This window comes from Convolutriloba macropyga, chromosome 13 (genome assembly GCF_964194025.1).
Source record: "Convolutriloba macropyga chromosome 13, txConMacr16.3, whole genome shotgun sequence".
Taxonomy (NCBI): Eukaryota; Metazoa; Xenacoelomorpha; order Acoela; family Convolutidae; genus Convolutriloba; species Convolutriloba macropyga.
Window position 1 is genome coordinate 39,264,682 of NC_134480.1, and position 21,004 is coordinate 39,285,685.

Sequence of the window (21,004 nt, forward strand, 5' to 3'; positions counted from 1 at the left end):
AAGTGGAGATCAAAAGGCTAGAGAAGTTAGAGAACAAAAGGCTATGAAGAAGGTTAAACATTAATCAAAATTGAAATTAAAAGTACAGTCTTGCAAATTATTAAACGAGAAGTCAATCGTCAATGTTTAATATTTCCTGTTTTGCAGTTATTTCAATCATTTTCTGCTCCAATTTGTCATCGCTACCGAAATCATTGGAATTATGAGACCTTTTTTGCCCTGTTTGGCAACCGCTAATTTCACTTCTTCGAGAAATATTGAACTTTTTACCACCAAAAAGCAGAGCTTTCTTTCTGTTACCAGCGTCAGGAACATTTTTATAGTGGGTTTGGCCTAACCGCCAAAAATTGTATTTAATTACTACGAGCGGGCCGCTAAGTTAGGGCCTCAAACTTAGAATTCTATATTTGCACGTGCTAATTGCACATGCCTCCAAGTTTTGGCGACCAAACAATTTGTACCCTGATAAAAGAAACCGATTTGTCAAATTAAAGTTACTTTCGATATTTAAAACAGACTTTTTGGAACTTTACGTTCATCGTCAGGTTAAAACTGTTTTACAAATTGTTTAAAGGTAAAAAAAATATGTACTTACATTTGTCTGAGACCACACTTAAAACAATTCTAGGAAATATTCTAAAAAATTCAATCGAAAATTTTTTCATATGTACAATATTTAGCTTATTTACATCTGTTATCAATTTATTTAAAACCAATCCTATTCCGGATTTTTCGAATTTGGCCATGTTCTTGGATTTTTAGGGTTATTCCGAATCTGCTCTAAGCTTAAGTATCACTCTTGTGGAGGTTTTGCAAATTTTGTTTTCTCATGCACAAAATGTTTTTTGCTCTATGTATCCTCATCCAGTCAAAATTCTAATTTGAACTGCTATTTTAACGTGAGTTTTCGCCCCCTATATTCATCGCGTGTGTTTAGTGCCGGCTTCGATAGCTTCTATAGCTTCAATAATCATTCAATTTTCTACCGTCCAACAGGCATCCAGAATTTTCCATTCAAAGTCATTCGTGGCGCCACGACATTCAACCAGATGTTGACCCACCTGTGAATCCTTCTTTTGATGTTCTGTTATCCTTGTGGTAAAATGCCGGCTTGTTTGTCCAACATAGGTGGATCCGCATCCATTACATTTAATCTCATATACCAGGTGTGATTTCAGGTCTCTATCGAAAGATGATTTTATTATGGAGGCATGAGCTTAATTTCCGCGTTGTAAAAACCAATTGCAATTCGCATAATTTGTTCAATTTGCTTGCAAAGTTTTGGGTAAGGTTGCCTCTGTATTGTAGAAAAATAGTTGGCTTATCATAAGACCTAGTCTGGCTTTTTTGATGCTCTTTTGGTATTGTTCTCAATTGGTCTTTACCGCCACTTATTATCTTTTCTAGAGTCTGGTTCACTTTTTTTGAAGACCAAGCTTCTGAATACTTGTTTTTAATCCAGCAAGTTTTGTTCTTTTCAACAGCTTGATTTAAGGCCAACCAATTAGAGGTTGCATTAAAAACACTATCAACCGTGCCTTGAATCACGTTTTTCTTATGCTGAAGGGGTGCACAGCTGCGAAAATTCAGTATTATTCCAGTGTCAGTTGGTTTTTGATACCAATGACAGGTGATATTACTTTTGCTGCTCACATTTACGTTAATGTCAAGAAAAGCCAAATTCCCTTCCATGTTAACTTTTTCTATGTAAATTGCAGGTTGTTGTGTAAAGAATTTGCAAACTCTAAATACTCGTCCGGGTCACCACGAACCGTGCAGATAATATCATCCACATACCTTTTAAGCAATTTCATCTCATAACGCCCCACTATCTGTTGGTTGTTGAAATAAGTACAAATCCAAACAACATCCTGCATGTTGGTGTATTCCTCATTCGATATCTTTTGGCATCTTGCATGAAACCAGTTTTTGCATGACTCACATTCTACTCCTCTTCCTCGGAAAGTCACTCTCCGGTTACAGTCTTTGCAGTTCCCGTTTTGGTCGGATCTGGAAATATTTTCATTGAGCTCTGGCTTTTGCAGTGATGCCTCAAACCCTGGGTTCTCTAATCTTCTACTACAACTGTTCGACCACCTTTTATAACCCAATCAGGAACCGTACACGGACCCAATCGCTTGTTGGAACTCAGCTCTATGACAACATTGTCCGATAAATTTTCGGGTCTTTCCCATTATTGCCCCCCCCCTTCAGCCCGGTGATCAGATAACCTATAGCCCCCCCCCCCCCCTCCCCCAATCATGGTTAATATACCATAATTGGGGCTCTATTTGGAAAGACCCAATTTTTCTGTAACAAATTGAAAACTGATTGGTTATGTATGAGGATCTTTTCCGTTTGTGCCCCCAGTACGTTTTTGCGCCCCCAGTTACAGAGCGCGTGCCATAACATAGTAAATCATCATGTGAAAATATGACACGTGCGTCTGGGGGGCACAAATAATATGCGCCCTCTAAGCTGGGGGGAGGGGGCACAAACAAAAAAGATCCGATTGCTTAGGTCAGGTTTTCTGGTCGACAGGCGTTGCCTCTGGGACCAGCTCCATCGTGCCAATTTACATCTCAAATGATTGTGTGGAGGTCAACCCAGTGCCTGTCTAGTCTTCTTTTAAAGATGTTTAGACTGGGGCTGGACGTAACCTCTGCCAGATTGTTCCAGTCTTTAGCCGCGCGCACAGTGATGCAGTTCCGTCTTAGCTTAATTTCGTGGGAGTATCTTTTCTCGTGGATGTATCTTTCTTCATTTTGAATGATGCTGTTGCTGATACCTGTTGTTTTTCCTGTTTTAGCTCCACTGCACTGAAATGAAAGCCCCCAAATGGCATATTTATCATGATTGACTTAATTAATCTGTAATCTGACCACTTAGGTGGGAGCTATAATAGGAAAGGCCGGAGAAAAATTTTTTTCCGCTCATTAGTTGCTGCCTCTCAAAACATGCAATTTCGCTAAAACTTTTTAATATACTTGACTGGCCTTGCAAAGGCAGCTCATCATTCAAAATGAAGAAAGATACATCCACGATTCAGTAAGAGTGACATAAATGCTGTCAAAGATTTCTTGATCAAAAAAACGTTTTGCGTTGACTTAATCTGTACCTATTATGTTGTATGTACTTGTTCAAATTGTGTTGTTATGAAGAGCATATGCTAATACTTTTGGTTTCTCTTTGAGAATTAAGTCTTTCTCTCTCTCTCTCTCTCTACTTCTGTAGGTAAACGAAATATGTTTTTCAGATATTGTACTTTAGAAATGACACAGCTTTGCGGAAAAGCAATTGAATTAATCAAGGAACATAAGCGAAGTGAGAACACCGAGAACATACCGGCGTATAATGAAAACCTCGTGAAGGAAATAATTACGGAAACTGAATGGTGGTACGACACAAACAGACGTGATGTCACCAGAATGTATAATGAAGAAGAGGGTAACCGAGGGTTGTTTGCTGGAATACAGCTGCGACACACATGTTTGAATCGTAACAAACGATGTCTCATTGCATATCACTATCAGCGACTCAAGAAGATACAATCTATGCGATGGAGCCGAGGGGTGGCTTTGCCATCCGAAATCAGGTGCAGCATAAATATAATTTTCTCTATCGCCCCAGCTGCTAGTTGGGGCTGGAATTTGTAGTTTTGGCCAATTGCAATAAATATACAATGGGGTTCATGCAATTTCAACTGAATTGCGTGCGTGACGTCATTTCTCACTATTAGTGGAGCGAGTATTTTCTTCATTCGCGTAATTAAGTATTATTATGGCTTTGTGACAATTTCACGGGGAGTATAAGTCCCGGATTTATAACATAGAATTTGCACGACAGTTCTGGCACAGGCACAAAAAGATCCAACTACAGAAATTATTCTCAGCCCAGTTTTCATTGAAAAATTTCCACATCAATTCTAGAAGTCTTCCTTTCAAATTAATGCTGTCAAAGAAGTTAATTTTCCTTTGGAGGATGTTCACCCGAAATCCAGTTCTATACCAAAAATTGAGTCTCTGAGCTTCGTATCGAATCTCTGGCAGTATAACCCTAGATCTTCTTCCGGCCCATTGAATAACATAATAGTTGCGCAAGTCGACATCGTACTTCCCTGACACTATGCTGCTAAAAAGTAGAAGATCTTTTAGGACTTTAAAGTAGAGTGGTGGCAGTATATTGCTTTGAACAATAGCTTCTTTGTAACAATTTGTTTGTCATCCATTTCATGACCTTTTTTATTAAACCGCTCTTCAATTTGATACTCGTTTCGCTTTAGCTCCCAGCATTCAGATGCAAACATTAATGTCGGGCTTATAATAGCTCTATATAAGTGAACCTTAGTTTTCATAGAAATTTGGCAGCTTGTGTTCCTTCGAATGAGATAAAACGCCTTCATTGCTTTCGCTATTCGATTCCGCACTTTTTCTATCCAATTTAGGGTGTCGACTATAGTTAGCCCAAGATCTTTAACGACCCTCTTCTCTTGGATCAAATTATTTTCTAGAGAGGGAACAACCTCCTCGACACGACTCCCGAAAGCAAATTGTGTAAAAGAGCACTTTTTGTAATTGAAAAGGAGGCAGTTTTGGACACTCCAATTGTGGAGATTGTTTAGGTCAACTTGCAGCTTGTCTAGACTGTCATTTTTGGAACAATGGATTAGTTTTAAATCATCTGCAAACAAGAGTGCCAGAGACGAAAAGACTACATTTGGCAGGTCGTTAATGTAGATCAGGAAAAGGATAGGTCCCAGTACAGAGCCTTGGGGAACTCCGCAAGAGACCAGACGTTTCTCAGATTGGTAGCCGTCTAGATTTACTCTTTGTGTTCTGCTAGTCAGATAATCTTTAATAAGTAAAAAGAGACTTCGTGGTATATTCATCCTTGCTAACTTCATCAAAACTGAATGCTTTATTTTGTCAAAGGCCTTAGAGAAGTCAAACAGCAGTAGGATACAGAACTCTTCTGATGCACTAAGATTTTCAAAGATATTGGACAGACTCAAGATAAGCTGCAGGATTACAGACCTCCGCGGTACAAAACCAAATTGACAGGATGTAATGTTATTCAACAAATGTTCTGCAAAAAACTTCAAGACTAACTTCTCAAAAACTTTGGATATGATGTTGAGCAGTGTGACAGGTCTATAATTTTTCACTTCACTTTTATTACCATCTTTGAATATTGGTGAGACCAAACCATGCTTCCACGAACCGGGAACATTGTGTAACCTTCCAATGTTGTTGAACAAACTTTTAATCGATTTGGAAACAGTATTTGCAGTTCTCTTAAGCAGAATTGGGGGAATGCCATCTGCGCCTCTACTTTTTGTGACAACCAGCATTTCCAGTTCTTTGGTAATCTCCTTCTCGGTGAAGTTTATTTTCTGTCCAGCAGCTTCGAGAAGAGGTGGAGCATCAATCTGTTCATAACTTTCATCAGTAACTACTGATGAGAAATACGTGTTGAACAATTCTGCTTTTTCTTTGCTGTTTTGTCCAACGGAATTCCAGTCAAGATGTACAATTTTTGGTGGGAATTTCTCTTTTTGGAAACTTTTCAAATATTTGAATAATCTAGATCTGTTTCTGCTCGAAATTAGTTCTTCTTCGTATTCTTGTCGGTCTCTTTCTTGCAGGTTAGCACAAGGCTATTCTAGTTCTATTAATAGGGTGGCTAGGTAAGGAGAGAAAATCACGCATCGTTCCGATTTCCGTCTTAGTGTCCTGAGTTTGTTTAATTTGTGCGATGTTTCAGATGATACCCAAGGCGGAAGCTCTTGTCTCCGTCGAGTTCTTCTAGGCGTAGTTTTTTCTCTCGGATGAAAGATCCATTCGTACCACAAATATGTGGTTTTATCTATGCTGCTGTAACAGTAGGGGTCAAAGGGATTGTTTGAATGAGCTCATTTAGGTAATCGAAATCACAATCGCAATAGCTAGGATACAGAACTCTTCTGATGCACTAAGATTTTCAAAGATATTGGACAGACTCAAGATAAGCTGCAGGATTACAGACCTCCGCGGTACAAAACCAAATTGACAGGATGTAATGTTGTTCAACAAATGTTCTGCAAAAAACTTCAAGACTAATTTCTCAAAAACTTTGGATATGATGTTGAGCAGTGTGACAGGTCTATAATTTTTCACTTCACTTTTATTACCATCTTTGAATATTGGTGAGACCAAACCATGCTTCCACGAACCGGGAACATTGTGTAACCTTCCAATGTTGTTGAACAAACTTTTAATCGATTTGGAAAAAGGTATTTGCAGTTCTCTTAAGCAGAATTGGGGGAATGCCATCTGCGCCTCTACTTTTTGTGACAACCAGCATTTCCAGTTCTTTGGTAATCTCCTTCTCGGTGAAGTTTATTTTCTGTCCAGCAGCTTCGAGAAGAGGTGGAGCATCAATCTGTTCATAACTTTCATCAGTAACTACTGATGAGAAATACGTGTTGAACAATTCTGCTTTTTCTTTGCTGTTTTGTCCAACGGAATTCCAGTCAAGATGTACAATTTTTGGTGGGAATTTCTCTTTTTGGAAACTTTTCAAATATTTGAATATTCTAGATCTGTTTCTGCTCGAAATTAGTTCTTCTTCGTATTCTTGTCGGTCTCTTTCTTGCAGGTTAGCACAATGCTTTTCTAGTTCTATTAATAGGGTGGCTAGGTAAGGAGAGAAAATCACGCAACGTTCCGATTTACGTCTTAGTGTCCTGAGTTTGTTTAATTTGTGCGATGTTTCAGATGATACCCAAGGCGGAAGCTCTTGTCTCCGTCGAGTTCTTCTAGGCGTAGTTTTTTCTCTCAGATGAAAGTTCCATTCGTACCATAAATATGTGGTTTTATCTATGCTGCTGTAACAGTAGGGGTCAAAGGGATTGTTTGCAATGAGCTCATTTAGGTAATCGAAAGCACAATCGCAATAGCTAGGATACAGAACTCTTCTGATGCACTAAGATTTTCAAAGATATTGGACAGACTCAAGATAAGCTGCAGGATTACAGACCTCCGCGGTACAAAACCAAATTGACAGGATGTAATGTTATTCAACAAATGTTCTGCAAAAAACTTCAAGACTAACTTCTCAAAAACTTTGGATATGATGTTGAGCAGTGTGACAGGTCTATAATTTTTCACTTCACTTTTATTACCATCTTTGAATATTGGTGAGACCAAACCATGCTTCCACGAACCGGGAACATTGTGTAACCTTCCAATGTTGTTGAACAAACTTTTAATCGATTTGGAAACAGTATTTGCAGTTTTCTTAAGCAGAATTGGGGGAATGCATCTGCGCTTCTACTTTTTGTGACAACCAGCATTTCCAGTTCTTTGGTAATCTCCTTCTCGGTGAAGTTTATTTTCTGTCCAGCAGCTTCGAGAAGAGGTGGAGCATCAATCTGTTCATAACTTTCATCAGTAACTACTGATGAAAAATATGTGTTGAACAATTCTGCTTTTTCTTTGCTGTTTTGTCCAACGGAATTCCAGTCAAGATGTACAATTTTTGGTGGGAATTTCTCTTTTTGGAAACTTCAAATATTTGAGTATTCTAGATCTGTTTCTGCTCGAAATTAGTTCTTCTTCGTATTCTTGTCGGTCTCTTTCTTGCAGGTTAGCACAATGCTTTTCTAGTTCTATTAATAGGGTGGCTAGGTAAGGAGAGAAAATCACGCAACGTTCCGATTTACGTCTTAGTGTCCTGAGTTTGTTTAATTTGTGCGATGTTTCTGATGATACCCAAGGCGGAAGCTCTTGTCTCCGTCGAGTTCTTCTAGGCGTAGTTTTTTCTCTCAGATGAAAGTTCCATTCGTACCATAAATATGTGGTTTTATCTATGCTGCTGTAACAGTAGGGGTCAAAGGGATTGTTTGCAATGAGCTCATTTAGGTAATCGAAAGCACAATCGCAATAGCTAGGATACAGAACTCTTCTGATGCACTAAGATTTTCAAAGATATTGGACAGACTCAAGATAAGCTGCAGGATTACAGACCTCCGCGGTACAAAACCAAATTGACAGGATGTAATGTTATTCAACAAATGTTCTGCAAAAAACTTCAAGACTAACTTCTCAAAAACTTTGGATATGATGTTGAGCAGTGTGACAGGTCTATAATTTTTCACTTCACTTTTATTACCATCTTTGAATATTGGTGAGACCAAACCATGCTTCCACGAACCGGGAACATTGTGTAACCTTCCAATGTTGTTGAACAAACTTTTAATCGATTTGGAAACAGTATTTGCAGTTTTCTTAAGCAGAATTGGGGGAATGCATCTGCGCTTCTACTTTTTGTGACAACCAGCATTTCCAGTTCTTTGGTAATCTCCTTCTCGGTGAAGTTTATTTTCTGTCCAGCAGCTTCGAGAAGAGGTGGAGCATCAATCTGTTCATAATTTTCATCAGTAACTACTGATGAGAAATACGTGTTGAACAATTCTGCTTTTTCTTTGCTGTTTTGTCCAACGGAATTCCAGTCAAGATGTACAATTTTTGGTGGGAATTTCTTTTTGGAAACTTTTCAAATATTTGAATATTCTAGATCTGTTTCGGCTCGAAATTAGTTCTTCTTCGTATTCTTGTCGGTCTCTTTCTTGCAGGTTAGCACAATGCTTTTCTAGTTCTATTAATAGGGTGGCTAGGTAAGGAGAGAAAATCACGCAACGTTCCGATTTACGTCTTAGTGTCCTGAGTTTGTTTAATTTGTGCGATGTTTCTGATGATACCCAAGGCGGAAGCTCTTGTCTCCGTCGAGTTCTTCTAGGCGTAGTTTTTTCTCTCAGATGAAAGATCCATTCGTACCACAAATATGTGGTTTTATCTATGCTGCTGTAACAGTAGGGGTCAAAGGGATTGTTTGCAATGAGCTCATTTAGGTAATCGAAAGCACAATCGCAATAGCTAGGATACAGAACTCTTCTGATGCACTAAGATTTTCAAAGATATTGGACAGACTCAAGATAAGCTGCAGGATTACAGACCTCCGCGGTACAAAACCAAATTGACAGGATGTAATGTTATTCAACAAATGTTCTGCAAAAAACTTCAAGACTAACTTCTCAAAAACTTTGGATATGATGTTGAGCAGTGTGACAGGTCTATAATTTTTCACTTCACTTTTATTACCATCTTTGAATATTGGTGAGACCAAACCATGCTTCCACGAACCGGGAACATTGTGTAACCTTCCAATGTTGTTGAACAAACTTTTAATCGATTTGGAAACAGTATTTGCAGTTTTCTTAAGCAGAATTGGGGGAATGCATCTGCGCCTCTACTTTTTGTGACAACCAGCATTTCCAGTTCTTTGGTAATCTCCTTCTCGGTGAAGTTTATTTTCTGTCCAGCAGCTTCGAGAAGAGGTGGAGCATCAATCTGTTCATAACTTTCATCAGTAACTACTGATGAGAAATATGTGTTGAACAATTCTGCTTTTTCTTTGCTGTTTTGTCCAACGGAATTCCAGTCAAGATGTACAATTTTTGGTGGGAATTTCTCTTTTTGGAAACTTCAAATATTTGAATATTCTAGATCTGTTTCTGCTCGAAATTAGTTCTTCTTCGTATTCTTGTCGGTCTCTTTCTTGCAGGTTAGCACAATGCTTTTCTAGTTCTATTAATAGGGTGGCTAGGTAAGGAGAGAAAATCACGCAACGTTCCGATTTACGTCTTAGTGTCCTGAGTTTGTTTAATTTGTGCGATGTTTCAGATGATACCCAAGGCGGAAGCTCTTGTCTCCGTCGAGTTCTTCTAGGCGTAGTTTTTTCTCTCAGATGAAAGATCCATTCGTACCACAAATCTATGGTTTTATCTATGCTGCTGTAACAGTAGGGGTCAAAGGGATTGTTTGCAATGAGCTCATTTAGGTAATCGAAATCGCAATAGCTATAGTACACTTCTTGTTTCTTTTGAGGCTCTCTTGATCCACTAGTTATTTCGATTTGTATCAGAAAATGGTCAGAGTAGTCTTCTAAATCGTCTAATCTATTAATTGAAGTTATCAAACCTTCATCATTGGCTAGGACTAAGTCTAAACAGGATGACTTGGTGGTATTGAAACCAATACATTGCTTGAAATTAGCGTCGACAAGTTTGTTTACAAAACAGTCTTCATAAGCATCATTAGATTGGTATATGTCCCAATCTATCCCGGGTAAGTTAAAATCACCAGCAAAGAGAATTTTTTGATTAGCGAAAACTGATAGAAGGCAAAAAATAGCATCAATATCGTTTTGTTGAGATCTATGGGGGCTTCCTTTTGGTGGGTTATAGAAAAGAGCTATTACAGCTGGGTCAGGTTGGTTTAGTTTAATAACTACCAGGGATTCTTGAATTGCATCTGGAAGGTGGCTAATATCTACTTCAGTAAAGCTGACGTTGTTTGATACTGCTATCAGACATCCTCCGTGCTTAGATTTTTCGTTCTTTGACTTTCTATCAGCCCTAACCACATTATATTGAGATAGGAGCAGTTCTGAGCTCTTGATGTCGTTTGTAAGCCATGTTTCGGTTAGTAGTAACAAATCAAATGAGTGTTTCAAGACAAAATCAACTAGTTTAAGTCGCTTTTGTAGATTAAGTAAGCTTCTAACATTTAGTAGGAGCAGCTTGAGCGAGCCTCTTAGTCAGAAGCCGTCATTTTCAGATTCAGGCTGAGGGATGTATTTTCTTCTCCTACGCTGGACTTCAAGTCTTGAGGCAGGTCCCCTAATGAAGTACATGTAGCGCTCTGCATTTTGTCCGTCCTTTTCGCGTGCTTCAGATAGCTTCGATTTTATGAGCTCTCTCGTTTCTTTAGAGTAGTCGTGTGAGACGCCTATTCCTCTGTAGGAAGGATCTGCAGTTTTCAAGTTTTTAAGGGATTTGAAGATTTCTTCTTTCTCAGTTCTGTCTCTCAGGACAATTTTCAGAGGTCTATTTCTTCTGATTTGATCTGTTGGCGAGGGAGGTTCGCCCAACCTTATAGTTTTCTGTACTTCAGGCACATTGCAGCTAAAACCGTTTATACAAAAATCGGAGAAAAACTCGATGTCGTCTTTTTGTCTATTCTCCGGACTATCCTTTTTGCTTTCCGGTACTCTAAAAAGTACGATGTTTTGTTCCCGTTTTTCAATCTCAATTTTTTCCTTCTCTTGCTGCTCTAGAGTTTCTCGCATTATACTTCGAAAATTTGGAGTGTGGTAAGTTGGTTAAGGCAATGCTGGCTTCTCTTGGTTCTCAATTAGCTTATCCAAGTTTGCCTCGAAGTTATTCTGGAGAAGTTTGAATTTTATCTCAATCTCTTTTTCAATTGTTTTCGGCAGACCCTGTATTGTAGCACTGTTCTCCATCATCTTTTTCTCAATTTTTGTTACTTTTGAATGCATCTCAAAGTTTTGATCAGTTCCTTTCAATTTGCTTTTTGCACTTGACAATTTTTGCATAACCAAAGTAAACCACTTTGCTTTGTTAGCGAACTTAAAATACTGGCAGCTATACCAGAACACATTCCTGAATGATACCATGTGCCACACGCAAAACACGAAAGGCATGAGTCCTTACATTCGCTTTTACATTCTCCGCATGGATACTTGGTAGATTGATTTCTAGAGCGTGTGCCTTCAGGCATTGTCGCAAGTACAAATGCTCAAACCTCGCCTCCCCACCAAAAAAGGATCTAGAAGGCTCAGTATGAACACAGAGTACTTACTTAAGCTGCCTGTTGTTTCTTTTTCAGTCGTTGCTTCTTTGAAGGCTTGTTCTTTTTTTGGTTTCTGCCTAAGCTTTTTGAATTGCTTGGGTCCAAAATTGTCTAGTTCAGCTCTTTTCATCCAAACCACAAACAGCAGACGAGCTTCCGATTTGACTGACGGATGGAGTTGACTTAAATCGTTAATTAACGTGGCGTTCTTTCTATTTCGGTGTGATGTGAGCTGCTTGAATGCTTCTATAACTATGATTCCAGTTGACCTCAACTGGCTGAGAGCCCGAGGAGCTCCAAACCGTTGAATATATACAATGGCTTCGATACGGGTTTTGTACTTTTGGAGAATTGATGATAATTCTGATATGGGACAGGCTTCTGTTTTCTTGTGAGGTGCTAGCGTATTATTGATAACGTCGTGCCAAATCACTAACTTTTTCGTTCTTTCAAGGGCCCCTCCTGCGTCTAGGTAGGATTGCAAAACTTCGTGTTTGATTGGGTTTCTTGTATTGAAGCTCAAACCACCAAGATGATAGAAGCTTCCGAATAGTGACCTCTTCTGTCGATATGGGAGTCCTTGAATCGTATTTCTTAGTGAACTTGCACCAATGATGTAAACCATTTCATAATCATACAATGCCGGCTACTAAAATCCTCTCTGATAAGAGGCTACCCAATTCCAGATGTCCGGACTTTCAATCAATTCACTGGAACTATTCCTATGTATTGGTCACACGTGACTTACCTCACTCTCAAAAGTGACTTCCTCACTCTGAAACTGACTTTTCTTTTCTTCAATTAAAGGAATAAGGTCAAGTGAGAGCGTGTCCTTGTAATTGAAGGGTATTTGAGGACAGCAAAAAGTTAAACAGATTTGTTATCGAAATATGAAATATCAGCTTTAAAAATGTTTTTTTTTTGTTTTTTTCTCTTACTATCTTTTTGAGAATGCCTATCTACGAAGCTACTGTGGCTATTCTCTGGCAATCTGGCAGCTATGTTTTCAATTATCAGCGCTTTGCGATAGGGTGAGACCTTTGTTACTTCCTATGTATGCACTCGACTTAACCTAACAACTTTACCGCAACCAACCCACACAAGTAAGGAACAGCGGAGATTGTCCTAAGTCAAAAGAACTGAACGAGAAAAAGACGATGTCGTTATCATTAAGGTTCAAGATAGCAACAATATTTTTGGAGGTGAAATTGATATAGCAAATCGTTGAAACGGAAGTTATCGAGCATGAAGACTCAAATAAAACTTATAAAATATTCACTATCTATTAATAGAATGAACTCAATTCTGATTGGACAAAAATGTAAATAAAAAGTATAAATACGAAATGCATAACACGGATTCATTCATTCTTCAATTGATTCTTGTGAAACTTAGTGCTGTTTTCCATCCTCAGAACTTGTGAAATTTTCTCATCTTAGCAGAATACCGGACGCTTGCGAACCTAAACACTTAAGAAAATATTTTGAAAAGGAAACATAAAAACTGCACACGGAACCTAAATATTAGTAGGAAACTCCTACCAGAATAACCTTGCAGGGAGTTACCATATGGCGACAGAGATCAAGAGCGTCATTCTGCAACACTAAAGAAACGGAATCAGAGAAAAATTATCACAGCTGAAGCTTCATAAAAAAAAAACAATTGTCTCAAAATTCATGTTTATCTTAAATTAATGTTTATTCTTTTGGGAAATTTATCACTCAAAAACAAGCAAATTCTGGATGCCGTGTTACAACTCCCCAATGTCAAAATTGTTCTACCGATCTCCAAGAGGTATGGAATATTCATTGTTAAAAACAAATCAAACTCAACAAAACTTAAACTCCAAGAAGGTGATATACACGAACTCATAGAAGCTAATACAGGAAAAACCAGCTTAATCACCTCACATAAACCAATACGCCAGACCTGCCCACTTTGTCGATTGAAAACAAACGGACAAGATCAACAGGAGAATTGTTCTTTTCACTCATAAAATACAACAACAGATATGGCCGCGCCGCACCCACCACACGTATCGCTCAAACGTTTTGCCGGGCTACCCAACGAAAACTGGGACCAATTTGAAGGTCTTTTGAGAGCAAGCATAGCAGTTGCCAGAATTCCGGCGGATCATAATCAACAAGCCCGATACCTACATTTACACCTCGACGGAAACGCATTAAACTATTATCTACGCTTACCAGAAAATACACGAAACGCCCTTGATGACGCATTAGAACAGTTACGCAACCGCTACTCAGGTCCAGACCAACGGCGTAATTTTGAGTTAGATTTACAGAGCAGAAAATTTGACCCCGTGAAGGAACAACCAGACGATTTTCTAACTGACTTACAACGGCTTGCCAACTTAGCAATCGTCGATGACGTTGGTGCTGGAATCGACCGCAATGACGAGCGGACAAGAAGAATCCGAGAACAATTTATACAGGGGATGCCCTTCAAATACAAAAAAGTTCTTCTCAGAGAATTGGACAATGTCGGAGTAAACGACTTATGCTCTATAGTCAAAAGACGACTTCGAATAGACCAATTAAACCCAGAGCCAGCACACACCACAGCCTTCAACTCACTAACAAGCTGCCAAAACTCTGCTTTTAACCAAGCGGTCGAAAATATAATGGCAGCAGGAATAGCTTCAATTCAGGCATCAGTCTCACAAACAACACCACCAAGATGGCCGAACACCACCCAAAATAAATTTAACAAGCCTTTCACAAACTACAACAGAAATAACACAGCATACAGAACGCCAAACCAAAACAGAAGCTTCTCAGGTTATCAAAACCGCCCTTTCTATCGAGGTAGAGGAAGAGGTACAAACGCGATAAGCAGATACAACAACCAAAGTCAACAATACAACCAGCGACAACGATCTCCCACGCCAATGCGAACTTTTTGCAGGATATGCGCAAGCAACGAGCATACCGCACGTGATTGCACTCAGAGGCAACCACCTTATCGCGATGCAACAATGCCATTCAACCAACAGCCAAAAAACTGAATAACCTGCATGCTTTTTTACAAAAAATTTCTTACTGTACAACTAGCTATAACGAAAACGTCTTTCTAATTCCTATTCAATTAGGCTCAATTACAATGAAAGCCATAGCAGACACTGGAGCATTTAGTAGCGCTATGTCACAAAAACATTTTGATAAAATCTACAATCATTTAACGCAAAAACCCATAAAAAAAGCACCACCCGAAATTACCGTCTCCACAGCGTTTATGCATCAGTCTCAAATCTTATTCACGACAAAATTAACATTCAAAATTGGCCATTTAGAACTCACAGAGGACTTTATGGTTTTTGAGAAACTCTCAGGCATATTACTTGGATTCCCCTTTTTCGACAAAAATGAAATAACAATCGACGCCCACAACCGCTATCTACATTTCCCTGATTTCACATTTCAGCTGAATTTGATGCAGACAGCAGGCTCAAAAACATCAAAACGATTCAATAATCAGCGTAAAATTTATCTAAAAACAACCACTCGAGTTATCATTAACCCCGGCGAACAGAAAATGATTGAACTCATGCCCTATCAACCATTAGAAGCAGATCACCAAATTGGAATAGTAGAGCCCACAACAAAATTCGAAAACATAGGAGTCTGCCTTACGAGTACGATAAACAAAATGCTAAAGGACAAACCAATTCAACTAATGGCTATCAACACAACGGAAGTACCAATCACAATAGAAAGAAACACACTACCTGCAACCTTCACAATAATCACACCCGAACAAGCTCGCTATCTTATCCCATTAGAGCCCAAGTTGCTGGAAACAAATAATTTCTCAAAGACAACAAAAACCATATCGAAACATATTGAGAAAGTAGCGAAGGGCCAGCTAAATCACATCACAATTAACCACAACGCAAAATATTGGTTTCCAACCCCAGAGACAACTGAAGATCCATCCAAACTCACAGGACTAGAAAAACGGATTTACGAAGAACTCATTCGCTTCAAGAAGAGAGAGTCCATTCGACCACTGGATAATGCAGAGGACCGAAAAATATTCTTGGAATCCTTTAACTGGCACGGAAGTGTCCTAACAGACGACGAAAAGAAGAAGACAGAGGACCTCTTATTGGAATTCAACGATATATTTACAAGACATCGCCTTGACATTGGCTACACCTCAAAATTCTCAGTAAAACTGACGCCTGATACTGATAGACCAGTATATTCAAAAAACCAAAGAGTTTCCATCCACCTCAAAGACGATCTCCTAGTAGAACTCGCCTTATTACAATACTACGGCGTGATTACAACGTTGCCATTCAGTAGATATTCATCACCAATCTTTGCAAAAAGAAAACCGAATGGCAAACTACGAATATTAATAGATCTGCGTAAAATCAACCACTTGATTCGAAATGACTATAACAACAACAATTTCCCAATAGCAACACTGGCTGACGCAGGAAGCCATCTTGCAGGCAAAAAGCTCTTTTGCAAAATGGATGGAAGCCACGGATACTACTCCGTGCCAATGGCCGACGAGCAATCCATTCAACTGCTCGCTTTCAATTTTGCATCGCGAACTTACGCATTTAAAAGATTAGCACAAGGACTGAGCAGAAGTGTTAGCGCATTCAGCTCATTCATGCGACAGAATCTTGACCCCGTAATTACCGCTGACAAATGTTTTCAATACGTAGACGATATTGGAGTAGGTGCTCATGGTCTCCCAGATATGCTGGAAAAACTATCAGCAGTCTTTACGTGCATCAGAGAATCAGGAATGAAGCTAGCTACAGATAAATGCGCCTTTGGTTTGAAGGAAATTCAGTTCTTGGGGAACACGATAACTTCAGAGGGTTTGACCCCCATCAAACAGAAAATCGCGACGTTTCTCAGAACATTCAAGATGCCGAAAAATGTTAAGCAAACAAAAAGAATGATCGGTTTCTTCAATTTTTACAAAGCCTTCATACCAGAGCTCGGAGAAAAGCTGCTTCCTTTTTACAGATTACTTAAGAAAGAAACAGACTTTGAAATAAGAGAGGAACACACCATAATGCTAAAGAAACTGACACAAGATCTACAATCAGCCTGTGAAATATCACTGAGGCTACCGATGACCAATAGACAATATGTCATTATGGCCGATGCATCATTCTATGCTGCTGGATTTGTATTAATGATCGAGGATTACACCCAAACGGCAAACGGAACGTCTGAACACAAAATTTATGCACCTGTAAGTTTTGGATCACGTATTTTCAAACCAAATCAACTCAAGATGTCAATCTACGCGAAAGAATTTCTTGCTGTTCATTTTGCCCTTGATATGTTTGCAAACATCCTTTGGGGATGCGAGAAACCAGTACTAGTCCTGACAGACAACAGAGCTGTCACCAGATTCTTTCAAACAAAGATCATTCCACCAACGCTGTGGAACGCATTAGATCACGTATTGAGTTTTGACATAATACTAGGACATATCCCTGGAAAAGCCAACCTCGCGGCAGATTACCTCTCAAGGATACACATAAACCCGAAGGAGAAACTCACACTTCGCATCAATTCGAAGATACCAATCAGTGAAGTCCAAATTGACACTACCGCCGAAGTCCCGGACAACTCAATTAATACACTCCTGCACGAAACATCCAAGGAAAATACTAGGAAACACTATCTTTTTCAGACCGTCAACGAAACAGACCAAACAGAAATCATTGAGGAGGTTCATATTCAACAAATAAAACCGGCGCAGCTCCAGGCAATACACGAACACAATCCAATGGACGACTTTGATACAACCGGTCACTCGCCATTGAATCTAAGAGCCGAACAACAAAAAGACTCAGACATCAAAAGAGTTATCCTTTGGTTCGAAAGAGGCCCACCAACAACCGCCCAATATCTCTCAGCACACTTGAAAAAGTACCTGAAACAATACCCAAGACTCGCTATGTTTGACGGAGTGCTACACAGAAAGTTCTACAATCATACGGGCAACAGCTTCATCAAACAATACTGTGTTCCAATTCACTTGCAAAAAGAAGTACTCTTCCGCATCCACAACAGTGTCTGGAGCGGACATAAAGGTGTGTCGCGTACCATAGCCGAATTTCGGAAGCGGTTCTATTTCCCCAATTTCACCGAAACACTAACTGACTACATCAGAAACTGTGTGACTTGTTTACAAACTAAACCTAGTCCCACAGCAGCTTTGAGACCGCCTCTACAACCAATGTCTTCCTTACAAAATTTTCCAGCAGATGTACTCCTCATCGACCTTGTCGGCAAAATGCACCCTTCACCGTACACCTTCATATTATCCGGGATAGATGTCTTCTCGAAATACTTATTCGCAATACCTCTGATGAAAGGTGACGCCGACGTTGTAGCCCGAGCGCTTATTTCTATCTTCCTGAAACATTCATACATTCCATCACAGATAATCTGCGACCTAGGGACAGCTTTCACGTCACATTTAATGAACGAACTTGCCACAATTCTTGAGATCAAACTCAAACACTGCACATTGAAACACGCACAAACAATTGGATTACTCGAAAGAAACCACGCCCCACTCAAACAAATTCTGCGAATAAATGAAAACCAAACGTCTTCTGACTGGCATAGATACGTTGATATTGCAGTATTCATACACAACACTACCTACGCTCCAGCAATAGGGTGTACGCCATCAGACGTATTTCACGGACGCACACCAGTCAACCCACTCGACCTACGCTTTCAAAACACACGTCTTTGGCAACACAAGCCAAAAGCGGATTGCATAAAGGAAATCCAGGATAAAACAACTGAGCTATTCGCTTCCGTGAAAGAAAATCTTATTCATTCATACCTCAAATACAAGAAATATTACGACAGGAAAGCCAATGCATCTCCTCTGAAAGAGCACACTTATTGCCTCATTTTGGACCCAAAATGTACAACACAAATCGCAACTATGAACAAACAACAGAGCAGATGGATTCCTATGTACAGAGTGGAAAAGAGACTCACAAATGCCAATTATATTGTGCGGAAAATTAACACAAACTATACACAATGTGTACACAGAATGCGATTGCGACCAATAAAACCACAATATGAAATCCAAGACTTAGCATCAATCGACCCTCGAAATTTTGAGGCCGATCCCTCAATCCCTGAAGAGGAACGAGAACCTCAGTTCTTTGATAACCAGATCGAGAACCACATCAACCAAGAAGCAATGACTCTACCCAGAACAGTGCCAGAAACGAGATCAATCAGTTTCAATCAAAATGTACAAACAGCGAGCTTCTCAGCACGAGAACCGCCAACAAACCATCAACAAATACAACAGGAAACTATATACGACGAAAATACATTCTTTGTAGAAGGCTCCGTGCCGTCTGAAGCAAGAGAAACACCAGAAACAATAGATGTGGGAGATTACGTCTTTTCCGCAAACAGTAATTTCCCTCAAACAGATGCACGATTTGGCTCACAAAGGCCCTACAACCTGAGACGAAGCGACCACCTTGCATTGGCAAGAGAGCACTCAGTATATAACAGCCTACAAGTTTCCGAAGAAGATCCGCAAGTGAAAGTGATCACTTACTTCCCACTCAGTCATTACCCTGACCCTGACCTCTCCATTGTTTTCAGTGATGCAGAAAACAGCGATATAGAAACTAGCACCAGTGACCCCGAGTCCTCGCTTGAGTTCTATTTCTCAATAGCCTCGGGAAACATCGATGATACCTTCAATTCTGCGGAAACCAACACTTCAATGCCCCAAAACAATGATGCAACTGAACAAACACCAGGAATGGAAGATTCTCTGCGAAATTCAGCAAACGAATCAGCAGTAACCAACTCCCAAGAATATAACGAGGTAGCATCGTACGACGATCCAGTATTCGAAACAACAGAAACTGACTCAGACATTAATTTCCAAGGTCCTAGGCACTCATCGCCATTAAGGCATAGGGTACCTCCCAGAGAATTAATAGACCTAGGTCCAATTTTACCAAACAGAAGGCGGGTCATTCCACTAACTCTCCATAGACAACAAATTGACGGTAATCTTCATCAAACTCTGGACTACGCAACGGATACAGAAGATTCTTTACTATGACGTCATTACTTTACTGCTCCTTTCTTATTGGCTATTATCTCGCCCAATGACAATCGTTTGTATTCACTATATATACCACAAAAATAACTAGTAAAATCATTCTTCAACTTTACTCACTTCGAAATCAGCAGCATTCTCAACCCAAAAAAAAAAAACTCCATTCACTAACCATGTTCAATTACCTTCCAGAACAAGCTATAGCCTGTTTCCTACTTTACTTATTGACAAATATTCAAACCACCTCAAGTAATCAGCCAGCAGTGGCAACTAAAGATGGTGTACTTTTTAACTTACATCAAAAAATTCTCTTAACAGAAAAATTTGTAAAGACAGAAATCCTAGTCCCTTACCCAGTCTACAATAAAACAGTAGAGTCGAAACTTACAAATCTCACTCGAGAACTGGCAAGTATGTGGACTTCAAAGAATTATGGTTGCCCACTCAATTATACCAACATGACTGAATCAACATCTGGTTTACAATGGATCGCGAAACAAGCTATCATGGAAAACGAACTCGCACAGCAGGATATCGAAACCTTAAAAATAGAAATGTCACAACTCCTCCGCTCACACGCCGCAACGGACACAACTTTTTCTCGAAAACCAAGGGCAGCAGCCGCTGCAGCCGCAGCTGCTGCAGTTCTGGGAATTGGCATTGGCGCAGGAGACAAACTCCTGTGCTTTATCAAATCGGTATTTGGCGGATGCGACAAACGGGTAAAACGAAACCAAGAAAACATCAGACAAGCCATGGCTTACCTCCAATACCTGACAGAACATGTCGAACATATAACAACTTCACAGAACGAAAAATTCTTTTTGGTCTCGGGAGAACTTAAAGCAATAAAAGAGGCGCAGGACGAGATAATTAAAACCCAAAACAGGAACTGGGAGCTAGCAGAGGGGCAGTTCACTGCGCTCCGTCAGAATGTCCACCATATGAGAAATTGCGTACAATACCTTTATGTACGCGAACAAATAAACCAACACAGTCTTGTCTTAAGCAATATCTTTCAGACAATTCTGGCGAACATTAAAACCTACAGAGCAGCTCTGTACACCTTTAGAATAAACGTTCTGAATTCACTAACACCACTCATGAACCAGCTATTACCTATGTCGCTGGTACCTCGTCAGCAGCTCCATGAAATCCTTACAATGGTACACTTACAACAAAATGGGCTACAG

The 21,004-nt window shown here is 39.6% G+C and overlaps 1 protein-coding gene across 2 annotated transcripts in view; it reads left to right on the top strand.

Moving 5' to 3' along the window:
* The first annotated feature begins 3,228 nt into the window (after positions 1-3,228).
* LOC142352163 (DNA replication complex GINS protein PSF1-like) overlaps positions 3,229-21,004 on the top strand; it is a 32,915-nt gene continuing 15,139 nt past the window's right edge. Inside the window, exon 1 of one of the 2 annotated variants that reach the window (XM_075404562.1) lies at positions 3,229-3,595. In XM_075404562.1, the coding sequence (XP_075260677.1) occupies positions 3,246-3,595 (350 nt within the window). In that variant the 5' untranslated portion in view covers positions 3,229-3,245. The remainder of the gene's footprint in view (positions 3,596-21,004) is intronic. The other variant, XM_075404563.1, reaches the window with a different exon arrangement.